Here is a 12,500-nt window from a genome sequence, read left to right as displayed (position 1 = left end):
CACCCTGTACATAAAATATTCAAACACAGAGTAAAAAGTACCACGTCACTGACAGTAGAAACAAAATCACCGCAATCAAGTCACTGCATGTTTGTAATTTAAAACTTGACTCTTCATGGAGCAGTAAATTACCTCTAATTTTTGGATATCATGATACTGTACACAAGTGTACCTTCAAAGGACTGAAGCCTCTGTCAGTGAATTTCTTTGTAAGTATCACTATTTACATGATGAAAGCAGGATAGATGCAAAACAGCATTATGAAAACCTCCATTATTAATAGCAGAGTAATAAACAAAACTGTAATTGGGTGGAAAACAATGAATGCTACTGAGGCCTGCTCACCAAGCATTCCATGTTGCAAGTAACCATACAGCTCACAACTTAAATGTAACTTTCACTGGTCTAGCAATTACGGCTTTTGTAAAACAAGAGCTTGGATTTGTTTACCCCAAAAAAATTTGTAACACAAAATACTGTGGTTAGAGCTTTGTGAATAGATAAAATATAGGATACCACAATCAAAGATATGCCTCTGGAAATATTTGTTTCTTCAAATGTCTGCTTAACAATTATTCTGGCCACCACTACTGCTAAAAAATTCTCATGCAAAACCATAACACTGCTCAAATGAATACGTACTTATTTGGCACTACATAACATCTAAAACAAAGAAAAACCGAGTCCCTGACAGAAACTTTTAAATACAAGAGTTATTATTAATTTTTGCCAAATTCCCATGCAAGTAAGTCAGTGCTTACCGCAAACCCATTGAAGCTCTGTGTCCTCCTCTAAACTAAGAGGCTCTTCAACAGAACGAAAGGAACACTGACAGGCATAGGCTCGGCCTCCACGCAGTGAATCGAGATGGGATCGTAGGCGTTCCAGATCAGGGTAATTGTTTCTTAAAAAGAGGTAATCGGTATCTTCAGTCCATATAAACCCGTCAAAAAAAATAACAGGCGAATCACATTTGATACAGCGTAACTGATCACAAGACCTGAAAGAAACGTGATGTTTTATTTTACGAAAACCTATTCATCACGCACACCCACTGACCACAATATGCCTTATTCCACGTAAACTTATCCTGGTCACACACTTATCTGGAATAATCAGAGGAGATTTGGGAGGGGAGGAGAGCATAGTTCCTTATGTAATGGGTTTATAAGTGTAGCATATAGAAATGGAATTTTCATTATAAAATGAAATTTTATTGCATACTTACCGAACAATTATACAGCTGTAGGTTCCCTACGAATGGCAGACAGTAGATTCAAAACTTCCGCGGTGGCACCGCCATCGCTGATGTAGGTGACATCATCTCCCTCCACTCAAGGGAGCTACAGATACAATTGCCCAGGTAACATCAATTCGTTCTGCCCAGCCATCCACCTGTGGGGAGGAGGGAGGGCTTTGATTAATAATTGTTTGGTAAGTATGCAATAAAATTTCATTTTATAATGAAAATTCCATTTTTATTGCAGTGTCTTACCAAACAATTATACAGCTGATTACCCATTGCAAGGATGGGGGGCTGTGGATGTAAGTTATAATTCAAAAATAACATATGATTCTTGAAAATAAAGTCTACCCAAGAGCATTGTTAGTGCCTGTTGTACCTTACCTTGTAAGAGAGCTACTGCAGGAGAATACTGCCTCTGGTCGGTGCTCATCTTACATAGTAGAAGGCTTGGAGTATGACCAATGGGTACCTTTACATGGAGTGGAATATCCTCGTAGTCATGGTGTTCACCACTGACTCAACGAAGATGCAACAAAATATTGCCCTTGCCCTGGGCTAAGACCAGAAATAATCATGTCACCTACACTGGAATAAAAACCTTTACCCACAAAAACTAACACTAAAATGACTGGTGAGTACTCCAAGTACATTGTACCCCCAGACTTCCCTTTAACTTGTCAACCTTGATACAAGGCGAAACATAGGCTAACAGAGGGAGCAACCCCCTATGTCATTTCTCCCAACACCATGCCAACTACCGAAAGTGGACCGAGAGACTTACAATCTTCGAACACTGTCTCGATTTCTTTCAAATAATGCGTAGCAAACACAGATTTAGACCTCCAAAAGGTACTTTGGAGGATAGCGGATAGCGACCATTTGTGTCGAAAAATGAGGGAAGTCGCTACCGCTCGAACTTCGTGCGCTTTCACTCTCAGTAAAGGAAACACTGCATCGTTAGCTTGAGAATGTGCTTCGACAATTAACTCTCTCAGAAAAAAGGAAATAGCGTTTTTTGAGAGAGGGCGAGAGGGATTTTTAACAGAGCACCACAAACGATTCAATTGACCTCTAATCTTCTCCGTTCTGTGGAGGTAATATCTTACTGCCCGCACGGGACATAAGAGCTGTTCTTCTTCTTCCTGGCCTATCAAGTCTGTCAGGTTCTTGAGAACGAAGTTACATGGCCACGGATTAGAAGAGTTTTCGTTTTTCGCAAGAAAATTCCACCTTTTGGTCCATCGCATGTAGCTCGCTAACTCGTCTAGCTGATGCCAATGCAACTAAAAATAACGTCTTCTTGGTAAGATTCCTCATAGACGAAAAAGTAGTAATGGTTCAAAGGGAGGACCAGAAAGCCGTTTAAGAATTATATCGAGATTCCATGCTATCGAACCTTTGACGATTTGGAAGTCTCGAATGATTTAATTAGATCGAAAGATCACTATTCGTGGATATGTCTAGTCCTCTGTGTTTAAAAACTGAAGCCAGCATCGCTCTGTATCCCCTAAATGTCGAAGGCGCTAAATGTTTAACATCCCTTAAGAAAAGAAGGAAATCAGCTATTTTGTTCACAGGTGTTTCAGAAGAAGAGACTTTAGTCTGTCTACACCATTTTCGAAACACTCCCATTTAGACTGGTATAGTCTGTTAGAAGAATCTCTTCTGCAGTTCGCGATAGCTTCTGCAGCTCGTCTTGAAAAACCCTTCGCTCTGACGAGACTCCTGACAATCTGAATCCTGTCAGTGCCAGAGCAGATAATCCTTGGTGGAATCTTTCGAAGTGCGGTTGTCTGAGTAGACATCTCTTTAACGGAAGAAGTCTGGGGAAGTCTACGAGCAAGTCGAGGAGACCTGGGAACCATTCTTTCCTTGGCCAGAATGGAGCGACTAGTGTCAGAGAAACATTTTTGTGGAATGACACTTTGTTCAGCACCTGTCTTATTAGGCCGAACGGGGGAAAGGCGTACACTTCCAGGCCCGACCAGTCTAGTAACATTGCGTCGACTGACCATGCAAGAGGGTCCGGGACTGGAGAGTAAAACGGCAGAAGGCGGTTGTTCCTCGAAGTTGCAAAGAGGTCTATCATCGGCTTTCCCCGAAGTTTCCATAGGTCTAAGCAGACCTTTGTATCGAGAGTCCATTCTAACGGCAGTACTTGATGACGGCGACTTAGTTCGTCCACCAACATGTTCATTTTCCCTTGAACAAATCGAGGGATCAGCGTAACTTGAAATTTTTCTGCCCACAGAAGCAGATCTTTTGCAAGGTTGTAGAGGGTGAAGGAGTGCGTTCTCCCTTGTTTCCTGATGTAGGAAAGTGCTGTGGAGTTGTCTCCGTGAACTGCTACCTCCTGTCACGTCACGAGATGAGAGAACGCCTGAAGTCCCAGGAACACTGCTAATAGCTCCCTCACGTTGATATGAAGAGAGCGCTGCGTTTCCGACCATTCCCCTAACGTTTCGTTCACAGGGCTCCCCAACCTGCGTCGGAGGCGTCTGAAAAGAACTGAAGGGTTGGGTGGAGCGGACGAAGGGAAAGACCCTCTACCAGTCTTGGTTTTGAAAGTCACCAAGCTAAGTCCTCCTTGATTTTGTCTGTAATCAAGAATACTGTCGAGTCCGGTTGAGTCTATCTGCACCATGATGCCTTCAGGAAGAATTGTAGGGGCCTCATGTGCAGTCTTCCGAGTTTGACAAACTGTTCCACCGAAGCTAGTATATTCCTAACAGACTGGTCCAATGGTTGGCAGAACAGGACTTGCAGTCCAGGAAGTCCTGTACTACTTCCAGACACGACTAGACTCTCTTTGGTAAAAGAAAAGCCCGAAAAACTCGAGTTCAGAGTCATCCTCACATAAAGAATGTTCTGAGTTGGAATTAGCCGAGATTTCTCCTCATTTATAAGAAGACCTGACGAGTGAGTTCATGAAAAAGTCCTCTTGAGATCCTTCATGCACTGACTTTCCGAAGAGAAGCGGAGAAGCCAGTAGTCTAGGTAGAGTAACACTGATGCCCAGGAGGTGTAACCACTTTCCCAGCTCAGTCAGCACTCGTGTAAATACTTGTGGTGCTGTTGAGAGGCAGAAGCAGAGCTCGAAACTGGTAGGTCTTGCCCATGAACATAAACCAAAGGTATTTCCTGGAGTCCTGGTGAATTAGGATGTGGAAGTATGCGTCCTGCATATCCAGGGATACCATCCAGTCCCCTTGGCGAAGGGATTCCAACACCGAACAAGTCGTTTCCATATTGAATTTGGTCTTCTGAACGAACAAATTCAGTGCACTTACATCCAGTACGGGCCTCCAGCCACCCGATGACTTGGGGACTACGAATAGACGGTTGTAAAACCCCGAGGATGGTCTGTAGCTTATCTCCTCTATGACAGCCTTCTGCACGAGTCTCTATTTCTCGGGTTAAGGCTACAAACTTCTCCGAGCCTGGAGAGTAGGCGGGTAATGCGATGGGAACATTGGATAGAGGCGGAGTGTCTTTGAAAGGAATGGAATAACTGAACCGGAGAACTTGGGTCACCCAGGGCTCTGCCCCTCTGCGACTCCATTCCTCCCAGAAGAGGCTCAGTCTGCCCCCTACCGGTGCATGAAGGATTGAAGGATCACTTGGACGATTTCGTGTCGGGTTTGGTCGAGGACTTGGTCGGGTGTCGTAAATTCGATGGAGGCCTGACGAACGGTCTAGACCTACCCTCTCGAAAAGGGTTTCTTCTGCAAGAGTGATTCTGAGGTGGTAGGCGTCACAGTCGAGGGTTTAACTCGCTTAGAAGACTGAGCAAGTAAGTCATTAGTAGATTTCTTTTCCAGTGCGCAAAGTGTCTTGGCCACTGTTTCTTCGGGAAACAGATGATCCTTGTCAAGAGGAGAAAACAAAAGGGTGGACTTCTGAGGTGAAGTGACTCCTCTCGAAACAAAAGAACACCAGAGCTGTCTTTTCTTGAGAGTCCCGAATGCAAAGAGAGAGGCCAGCTCATCGCAACCATCCCGAACTGATTTGTTGGCACATGACAAAACCCTGATGCCAGGTCCTCCTGGAGAGTAGGGCAGTCCTCTATTTTCGTAGCTAGGGCTCCGATCGTCCAGTCCAAGAAGCTCATAATCTCTAAAATCTTGAAAATATTCTTTACCAAATGGTCCAACTCAGGTGAAGTAAAGAATATTTTAGCTGCTGCAAACGCGGACCTCCTATTTGCATCCACCAGGCCAGAGAAGTCCCCCTGGGAGGAGGCAGACACTCCCATAGAGGGGGCTTCTCCGGTTCAGTAGAACTTATACCTCTTCTTAAAAAGTTTCGACGGAGTAAAGGCGAAAGTTGCTTTCCTGAGCTCTCTCTTGAACGTCAATCAGTCTTCTATATCACGAAGTGAACATTTAGCAGCCTTGGAAAGTACGAGCTTCGGGAGAAGAGGATCGAAATTCTTCCTTCTCATCAGGAAGATGGAAGCAGGCGACCTGGGAGCGGCTGCTATGAAGTAATCCGGGTACATGTCCAGCAGGTAGAGTCAAAGCTTCGAATAGCACGGGAGAGGGATAGAGTCCGCTTCTAAGACCTCCTCGTCATCCGAAGAGATAGGTGACAGAGATGGTTCTTGATTCGACTCATTGTTCTTCGTACATTGTTTGCTTTCTTTCATCCAGTTCATAAGCTCTTGCAATTGTCAACATAAAGGGACTAGATTCTCGTCTTCTTGAGTTGAAGTTGTAGCAAATGGGGTTGTGGACTTCGACACGATCGACACCGGAGGTCTCGCGCCAGTCAAATTATCTGTCGCATGCGAAGTCAAAGGTAAACTTTCGACAGCTTGATGAGTTGAAGATCTCGACGAACTCAGAATCGGTCGTTCCACAATCGAGTCGAAGGCGGCTGTCGCTGTCGTAAGAATACGAGGCGAAGTCCATGTAGCTACGCTACACGATGGGCGAGAGTTATCTACTTTTCTGTTCCTCTTCACAAGGGGTGGAGAGAACACCTCTTCAGTCGAACATCTCTTCAACGGAAGCGAGACTGAAGAATCACGCCACTTACGACGTCTAATCGGTGATGAATCACTCGACTCTGTCGATAACTGGTTACAGAACGACACACCTTTCCAATGGTGTTTAGTCGAATCCTGCTGTCACACTACAGGATCGACGGAGGAAGCGACTGTCTGTGGGCAAACCCCGACAGTCTCCCTTGGACCTCCGGTATGTCTTCTCCCCAAGGTGGGGGAGCAGGACAGGGACCTTCGTCTAGGAGAACTATCAGGACAAAGCGCCACCCCCTCAGATTGCATTGCACTGACACTTTTCACTTCATGAGAAGTCTTTTCTATGAAAGACTTTACCGATAAACCTAACTGCATAACTGTGTTAGCTAATACATCAAATTTCTTTTCAAATTTAGACTCAAGACTGGCAATGGTGTCAGGAGAAACTCCACAGGAAGTTGGCAAAGGAGTTACAGGAGCAGGAGTAGGAGGACTCAAGATCGGAGACATAATAAAAGGAGAAGGAGAAGGAATAGGAGCAGGTGCTTCGATAGAAGAAGCAGAATAAGCTAAACTAGTCATACTTTCAGCTCTGAGAGCCACCTTCCTCTTCCTATCCTTAATTATCTTCCCCGAGTGAGAAACAAAAACTTTCCACTGTTGTTCACTCCAATCCTTGCATTCATCACAAGTAGATTCTCTAGAGCACTCACAACCCCTACACTTAATGCACTTAGTGTCCGAATCATGAATTAATTTAACTAACCTAGTTTTGCACCCTCCGGCACAAAACCTAACTACTGAAGGACTAGAGTCCGACATGATGGTAAGACCACAAAATTGCAGAAAAGAAATTCAGCTTCAATCCTACAAACACGGAGTTGAATACTTCACCGATATTGGAGAGATATACTTCCCAACAAATGAAGAAAAAGTCTGCACCAACCACCGATGTTCACCAGAAGCCGGCAGAGAACGAATTGATGTTACCTGGTGCTCCACTTAAACTGTAGTGGCAATGGAGCACCTCTACTTAAGTGGGAACTTTGCAGCAAAGGAGTTGTCTGATGGCTAGCAAAGTATCATGGGAGCTTTGCAGCAAAGAATGTAATCTGATGGCTAGCAAAGCATCCATAAGTGTCCTTGTCCTGGGCACAGTATCAATGTACACAACCAGATAATCACCAACACTGAAATAAATACCATGACCCATCCACTGATAGCGATGGGTGTTCCAGGTACGCTGTAACCCCCTCCTCTCACAAATCTAGGCACCTTATTACAAGCTGAATAAATGGTAAGAGAAAATCCTATGCTTCCTTCCACAATATCCTGCCAGTTACTGAAAAATGATTGCAAGGTACTGCAAGACTCTAACACTGTTTTAATTTTCTTTGAAAAAGTGAGATGTGAAGATCGATTACACTTCCAGGAGGTCGATTGTAGAATGGATTTCAGGAGCATACAGTGCCTGAATGCTAATGAGGTAGAAGCTGTTCTTACATCCTTAGCTTCCATTAAAAGGAGGAGGAAAATGCTCTCCTACATCTGAGTGTCTCACAAAAGTTCGATTGTAGACTGGACGTCAGGAGCACAAGTGACTAAAAGCTAATGCAGTAGAAGTTGTTCTCCCATCTCTAGCTTTCACTTGAAAGCAGGCCAAAACCTCTCCTGATTCCAAGAGGGGTATCAGAAAAAAAGTCCAATCACAAGAGAGAGCCATATGTTCTTAGACGAAGGGCAAAAAGGGTCCTTGCCAGTACACTAAAGGTTATGAATGACCCCCTGTGCTACCAATCCTGCTCAGGTCATACCAGAAAACTCCAACAGAAATGAGTTTCTTACACTTCCCAAGGGCCAAGGATGCGGGGAGACCAGGACCAGAAGCTGGCGCTGGATGTACTGAGGCTGTAGGTGGGGCACCAGCTAACTAATCAGTCGGGAGTTGGCAGGTTCCTAGGGTAGAGGTGGCATTCAGCTGTAGCTGGGACCAGGCGAGATGGAAGTCAGGCGAGGAATAAAGCTCGGAATGATGGGTGCTCCTGGGAGTCCGCAGCACTATTACCATCTGTCAAAACCGTCTTCTCTTCCATTAAGTTCCTGAGAGAGAGAACAGATCCAGGACATGGAAGGGTTCTCGTTCATGGTCAAAAATCCCCAGGGTAAACAGGCAAACTATGTTACTGAATCAGACTTCACTCAATACCCCTGTCTGCATCTCTAAAATGTCTTTTGAAGTACCTCTGAAGACACCCCTCCTTCCTGATAAACACCGGGACTTTCCAAAGCCTGTCCACATAAGAGCGTACTAGCCTTGATGGTGTCTCTTGAAGTGAGATTGTTCGAGAAGGTACGAAAGGTTGAAAGATTCTGGAAGAGACCACCAATCACTCACAGTAATCCAGGAACCATAAATTGCAATTCAGAGTGGGGCTACAAGGAACTTCATAACGTTCTGACGATTCTGAAAAAGTACAGCCCTTCCATGACCAATTCAAAAGGTGGAAGAGCATAAAGTCCAAGTTAGAATGATCTTGCAGAGTGGTGTCCTTTGCCTATGCTAGAAGGTTCCTTGAAGGTGGAAGATACTTTGGGTTGGCCTGCCCCAAAGATAGCACATAACCTAACAGATCAAAGGAACTAAGGTTCACTCGGGAGTACAAGTAAGTTTCTGACAGCTCAGTTCATCCGCCCAAAATTCCAGTTGGACTAGAAAAAAACTTGATCAATCGTTCACAGTAAAAACTCTCTTGTCACTTGGGGGCGAGTGCTAGTTACATAAGAACTGTGGATTTAGTCTAAAGACATACAGATCTTAATAAAAAAAAACAATAAAATAAAGATCCGATCATCAGCAACTCATTGTTTGTAAGGAAATCTTGAAGTAACCCTAAAACATCCACCCACACCAAGATTCTAAACTTAATAAATACATAAGTGCCTTGTGATTTACTAAAGCGAAAGCAGCACTACAATCTATTTGAATAACTCTACGTACACTCAAAACCATTATCAAGGTTCTCTTGCAAATGGTTTGTCAAATCTAAAAGAGCATTGCAGGTACCTAACTACTACTTCCTATATGTATACTAACCAGCAGCGAACAATCCTATAGATTCCACATATTTACCGTATATACTTGCATAACACACGATCTCACAAGTATATACAGTAAATATGTGGAATCTAAAGGATTGTTCGCCACTAAGGCTGAGAGAGATGGAGACAATGGCTGAAAAGTTCGAAGACAGTAAATGCCATATTTGTGAGGACATGGCATTTAAAGGATCTTTTCTGTAAGAATCTGTACTAATACTGCTTCACAACCCAACTTTCCCACACACTTAAAGTACACATCTCCTAAACCTAAAGTGAGCACTGCTACATATTCCCAGTAAGGATATAAAGCTTGCAAGCCTTACTTGACAGCCATTAACATGTTATGTGGAGGTTGCTGTTTCACACACACACACACACTATAAGTGTAATCAATAACAACTGAAAGACAGAAATATTAAAGTAAGAAGAATTCATAATGAATGAGAAAACGATTGCACAATTTGCAAAAGGTAATTAATGCAGCTGTAGAGAACTGGAGGGATTCAGTCAGCAAAGTTAGTACATTTTTCCAGGATTATGGTGTGACTTGGATAAGTTCTAAGTGGAATAAGGCATCTCATGATTAATTGTTATGGACAAAGAAATATTTACAAATGTCTCACTTGCATAGTCCATTTTTTTATTACAATTCTCAAAAAACAAACTACCTGTACATAGGTTCCTAACTGCACAAGGGCTTTTGGACTGTATGCTAGATAAAAATGTTTACATGTTCTTATGTGCTAACAATAATATAATATATTCGATAGATAATATAATATATATATATAATATAATACTATAATATATATATATATATCTATATATACTATAAACATTATGGTTATTAAACTTCTGTACCTGTTCCCATACTATTACAATACTGTTGGAAGAATTTTAGTCAAATATTAACCCTTTGAAATGTTGACAATTTATTGAAATGTCATTTGCAATCCAACCTCAGATTTCAATGGTCTAGTGACATGTCATATTAAACCATTTTCATGCAAGCAATACCTCATTCATCCATATTTGTATTATTAGTTATCCAAAAGATCCGCAAGACTCCAATGTACTGTATAGATAATTAGTTTACAATATAATGAATAAAAAACTGTGTATGCAGAAGAGAGAGGCAATGGAAATGTTGTTGATACTCATTAGCATACTGTGAAAAGGGTACTGTAAAAGGTGTAGGTCAAGGTAAGCACTTTGAGAGAAAGGAAGCCGAGTGGGGAGGGCCATTATCTGCAAAGGAGCTTTTACACCTGATATTGCATTTAAAGAAAAAAATAATTTGAAATATCATAAAGACATTTTGTTTATCACTTCTGAGTGGCAGAGTATTTGTATTTTTCATAGCTAACAGACCTGAGGTCTTAACAATAGGATAATCTTTAGCGCGCCAGCTGGACATGTTAAAACAATAAAAAAATTGTATAGCAAGGAATCTGAGATCTGGCAACTCCTGCACATGAGAGGTTGGAGCTGGTTGGTGACCACGTGTCCCGCCTTGGGGAGTGGATGCTTACGCTTTTGCTCTCCTTCCAAGCTGGTTTATTTGTGCCATGTTTCTTTCCTTTTCAGTGTGTTTGTAGTGTGTGTGTTTCAGTTTTGTAATGGAATCCTCAGTCTTCACGTCCTCATCAACGCATGTCAACTCAAATGAATGACCTAATACTCACCTTTTGGTTGCTACAGTTGTCATCCCTAATGGCAGTGAAGTTCCCCCTATAAGAGGAGTGGTGCACCTTTTTGGGCTTTCTTCATGGGAAAGGGTGGCACTGCCTGATCTGAGGGGAGATGGAGGTGGCAGTTCAAAGTCGTCCAGAAGGTCATTCAAGTCATCCGTCTTAACGCTGACAAATAAATATTGCAATTATTATTGGCAGTCATAATAATGGAACATGAGGCAACAAATGAAAAAAGGAAATTTTCAAGGCAGTAAATATAATTTACAGGCAGTCCCCGTCTTACAACAGGGGTTCTGTTCTTGAGATGCGTCGTAAGTCGAAAATCATCGTAAGCCGAAAAACAAAAAAATCCTGAGGAAACCTTACTTTTAATGCTTTGGGTGTATTAAAAACTATGTAAACTGCATTTTTATTACATTTTCCATAAAAAAACCCTTCAACTATTGATTATTTTGCATTTTTGGAGTCCTGTTTCTTCCAGCAGGTTGGAACATGCGTCGTAAACCTGGAAATAATTTCTGTTGAATATAATTGAAAGGCGTTGTAACCTCAAAACGCCGTAAACAGAATCTGCCGTAAGCCAGGGACTGCCTGTATAGAAAATCTGAAAGATTTAATTTGATAATCAACTGGAGATATTATTTCTCTGCTGTGTAAATAAACAAATGTTAAGCACAGGAGCAAGCAAAAAGGTAGAAACTATTGTTTACTGATTTACAAAGCAATGTCAAATCTCTGGAGTTGGGATGTAAGAATTATACAAACCTTTTCCTTCTACACAGCCTTTTTACATTTCACATGAAAATCCATAGATTCATTCCCAGCACCCCACCCCACTCCTATCCCCCCCAAAAAAATACAGACAACTGTTTTTCTCAGTCCTCTTGGAATTTAGAATGGACAGCTGCTTTTATTTCACTAATCACTTCCTTTCCAACCAATTCCAAAAGGATTTGCCTGGCTTCCATTATTTTAGTTTATAGCTTAGAAAATATCTAAATAGCAAAGGCATCAATCTTTGTATTAGCATTAGATGCAACACTCTAAGCTAAGTAGAGATATTTCACATTCACAATTGATCCTTCGTCCCCTTTTCTTGCCGAGAACAACCATATTTGCTGAACACCACCAACATGCAGTAAAAATGCCTTGTTGTCAAACTTCTCAGTTCAAGAGTTGAACTGTGGAACAATCTCTCATGATTTAGTGCAACTGGAACTTCATTAGTTTAAACAAAGATGCAATGCATTACTACCCTCTTACAATTTGCCTTGCATTCTATCAATTTGCTTACATTTTTATCTATTTATTTATTTAAATTTATTTTATTTTTCCTTTTTAATAAGTGATCACTTCTTTCTGTATTTTCCATTACCTTCTGTTACTTCTTTCTAATGAACACCATATTTTTTAGAAGGTTGAATTTCAAGTCAATGGTCCCTGTGGGCTTGTTCCATTAGAGTTCACCTTCCTGATA

The 12,500-nt window shown here is 42.0% G+C and overlaps 1 protein-coding gene across 7 annotated transcripts in view; it reads right to left on the bottom strand.

Moving 5' to 3' along the window:
- Nucleotides 1–11,188, bottom strand: part of LOC135215867 (cilia- and flagella-associated protein 418-like) — a gene marked incomplete at its 5' end in the record, with an annotated part of 39,869 nt that extends 28,681 nt beyond the window's left edge. For all 7 annotated transcript variants that reach the window (XM_064250864.1, XM_064250837.1, XM_064250831.1 and 4 more), the window contains 2 exon segments: nt 762–1,000; nt 11,015–11,188. In XM_064250864.1, the coding sequence (XP_064106934.1) occupies nt 762–1,000; nt 11,015–11,188 (413 nt within the window).
- Nucleotides 11,189–12,500: the final 1,312 nt, after the last annotated feature.

The sequence above is a fragment of the Macrobrachium nipponense genome, chromosome 19 (assembly GCF_015104395.2).
Source record: "Macrobrachium nipponense isolate FS-2020 chromosome 19, ASM1510439v2, whole genome shotgun sequence".
Lineage (NCBI taxonomy): Eukaryota > Metazoa > Arthropoda > Malacostraca > Decapoda > Palaemonidae > Macrobrachium > Macrobrachium nipponense.
This window is presented reverse-complemented; position numbering and strand designations above follow the sequence as displayed.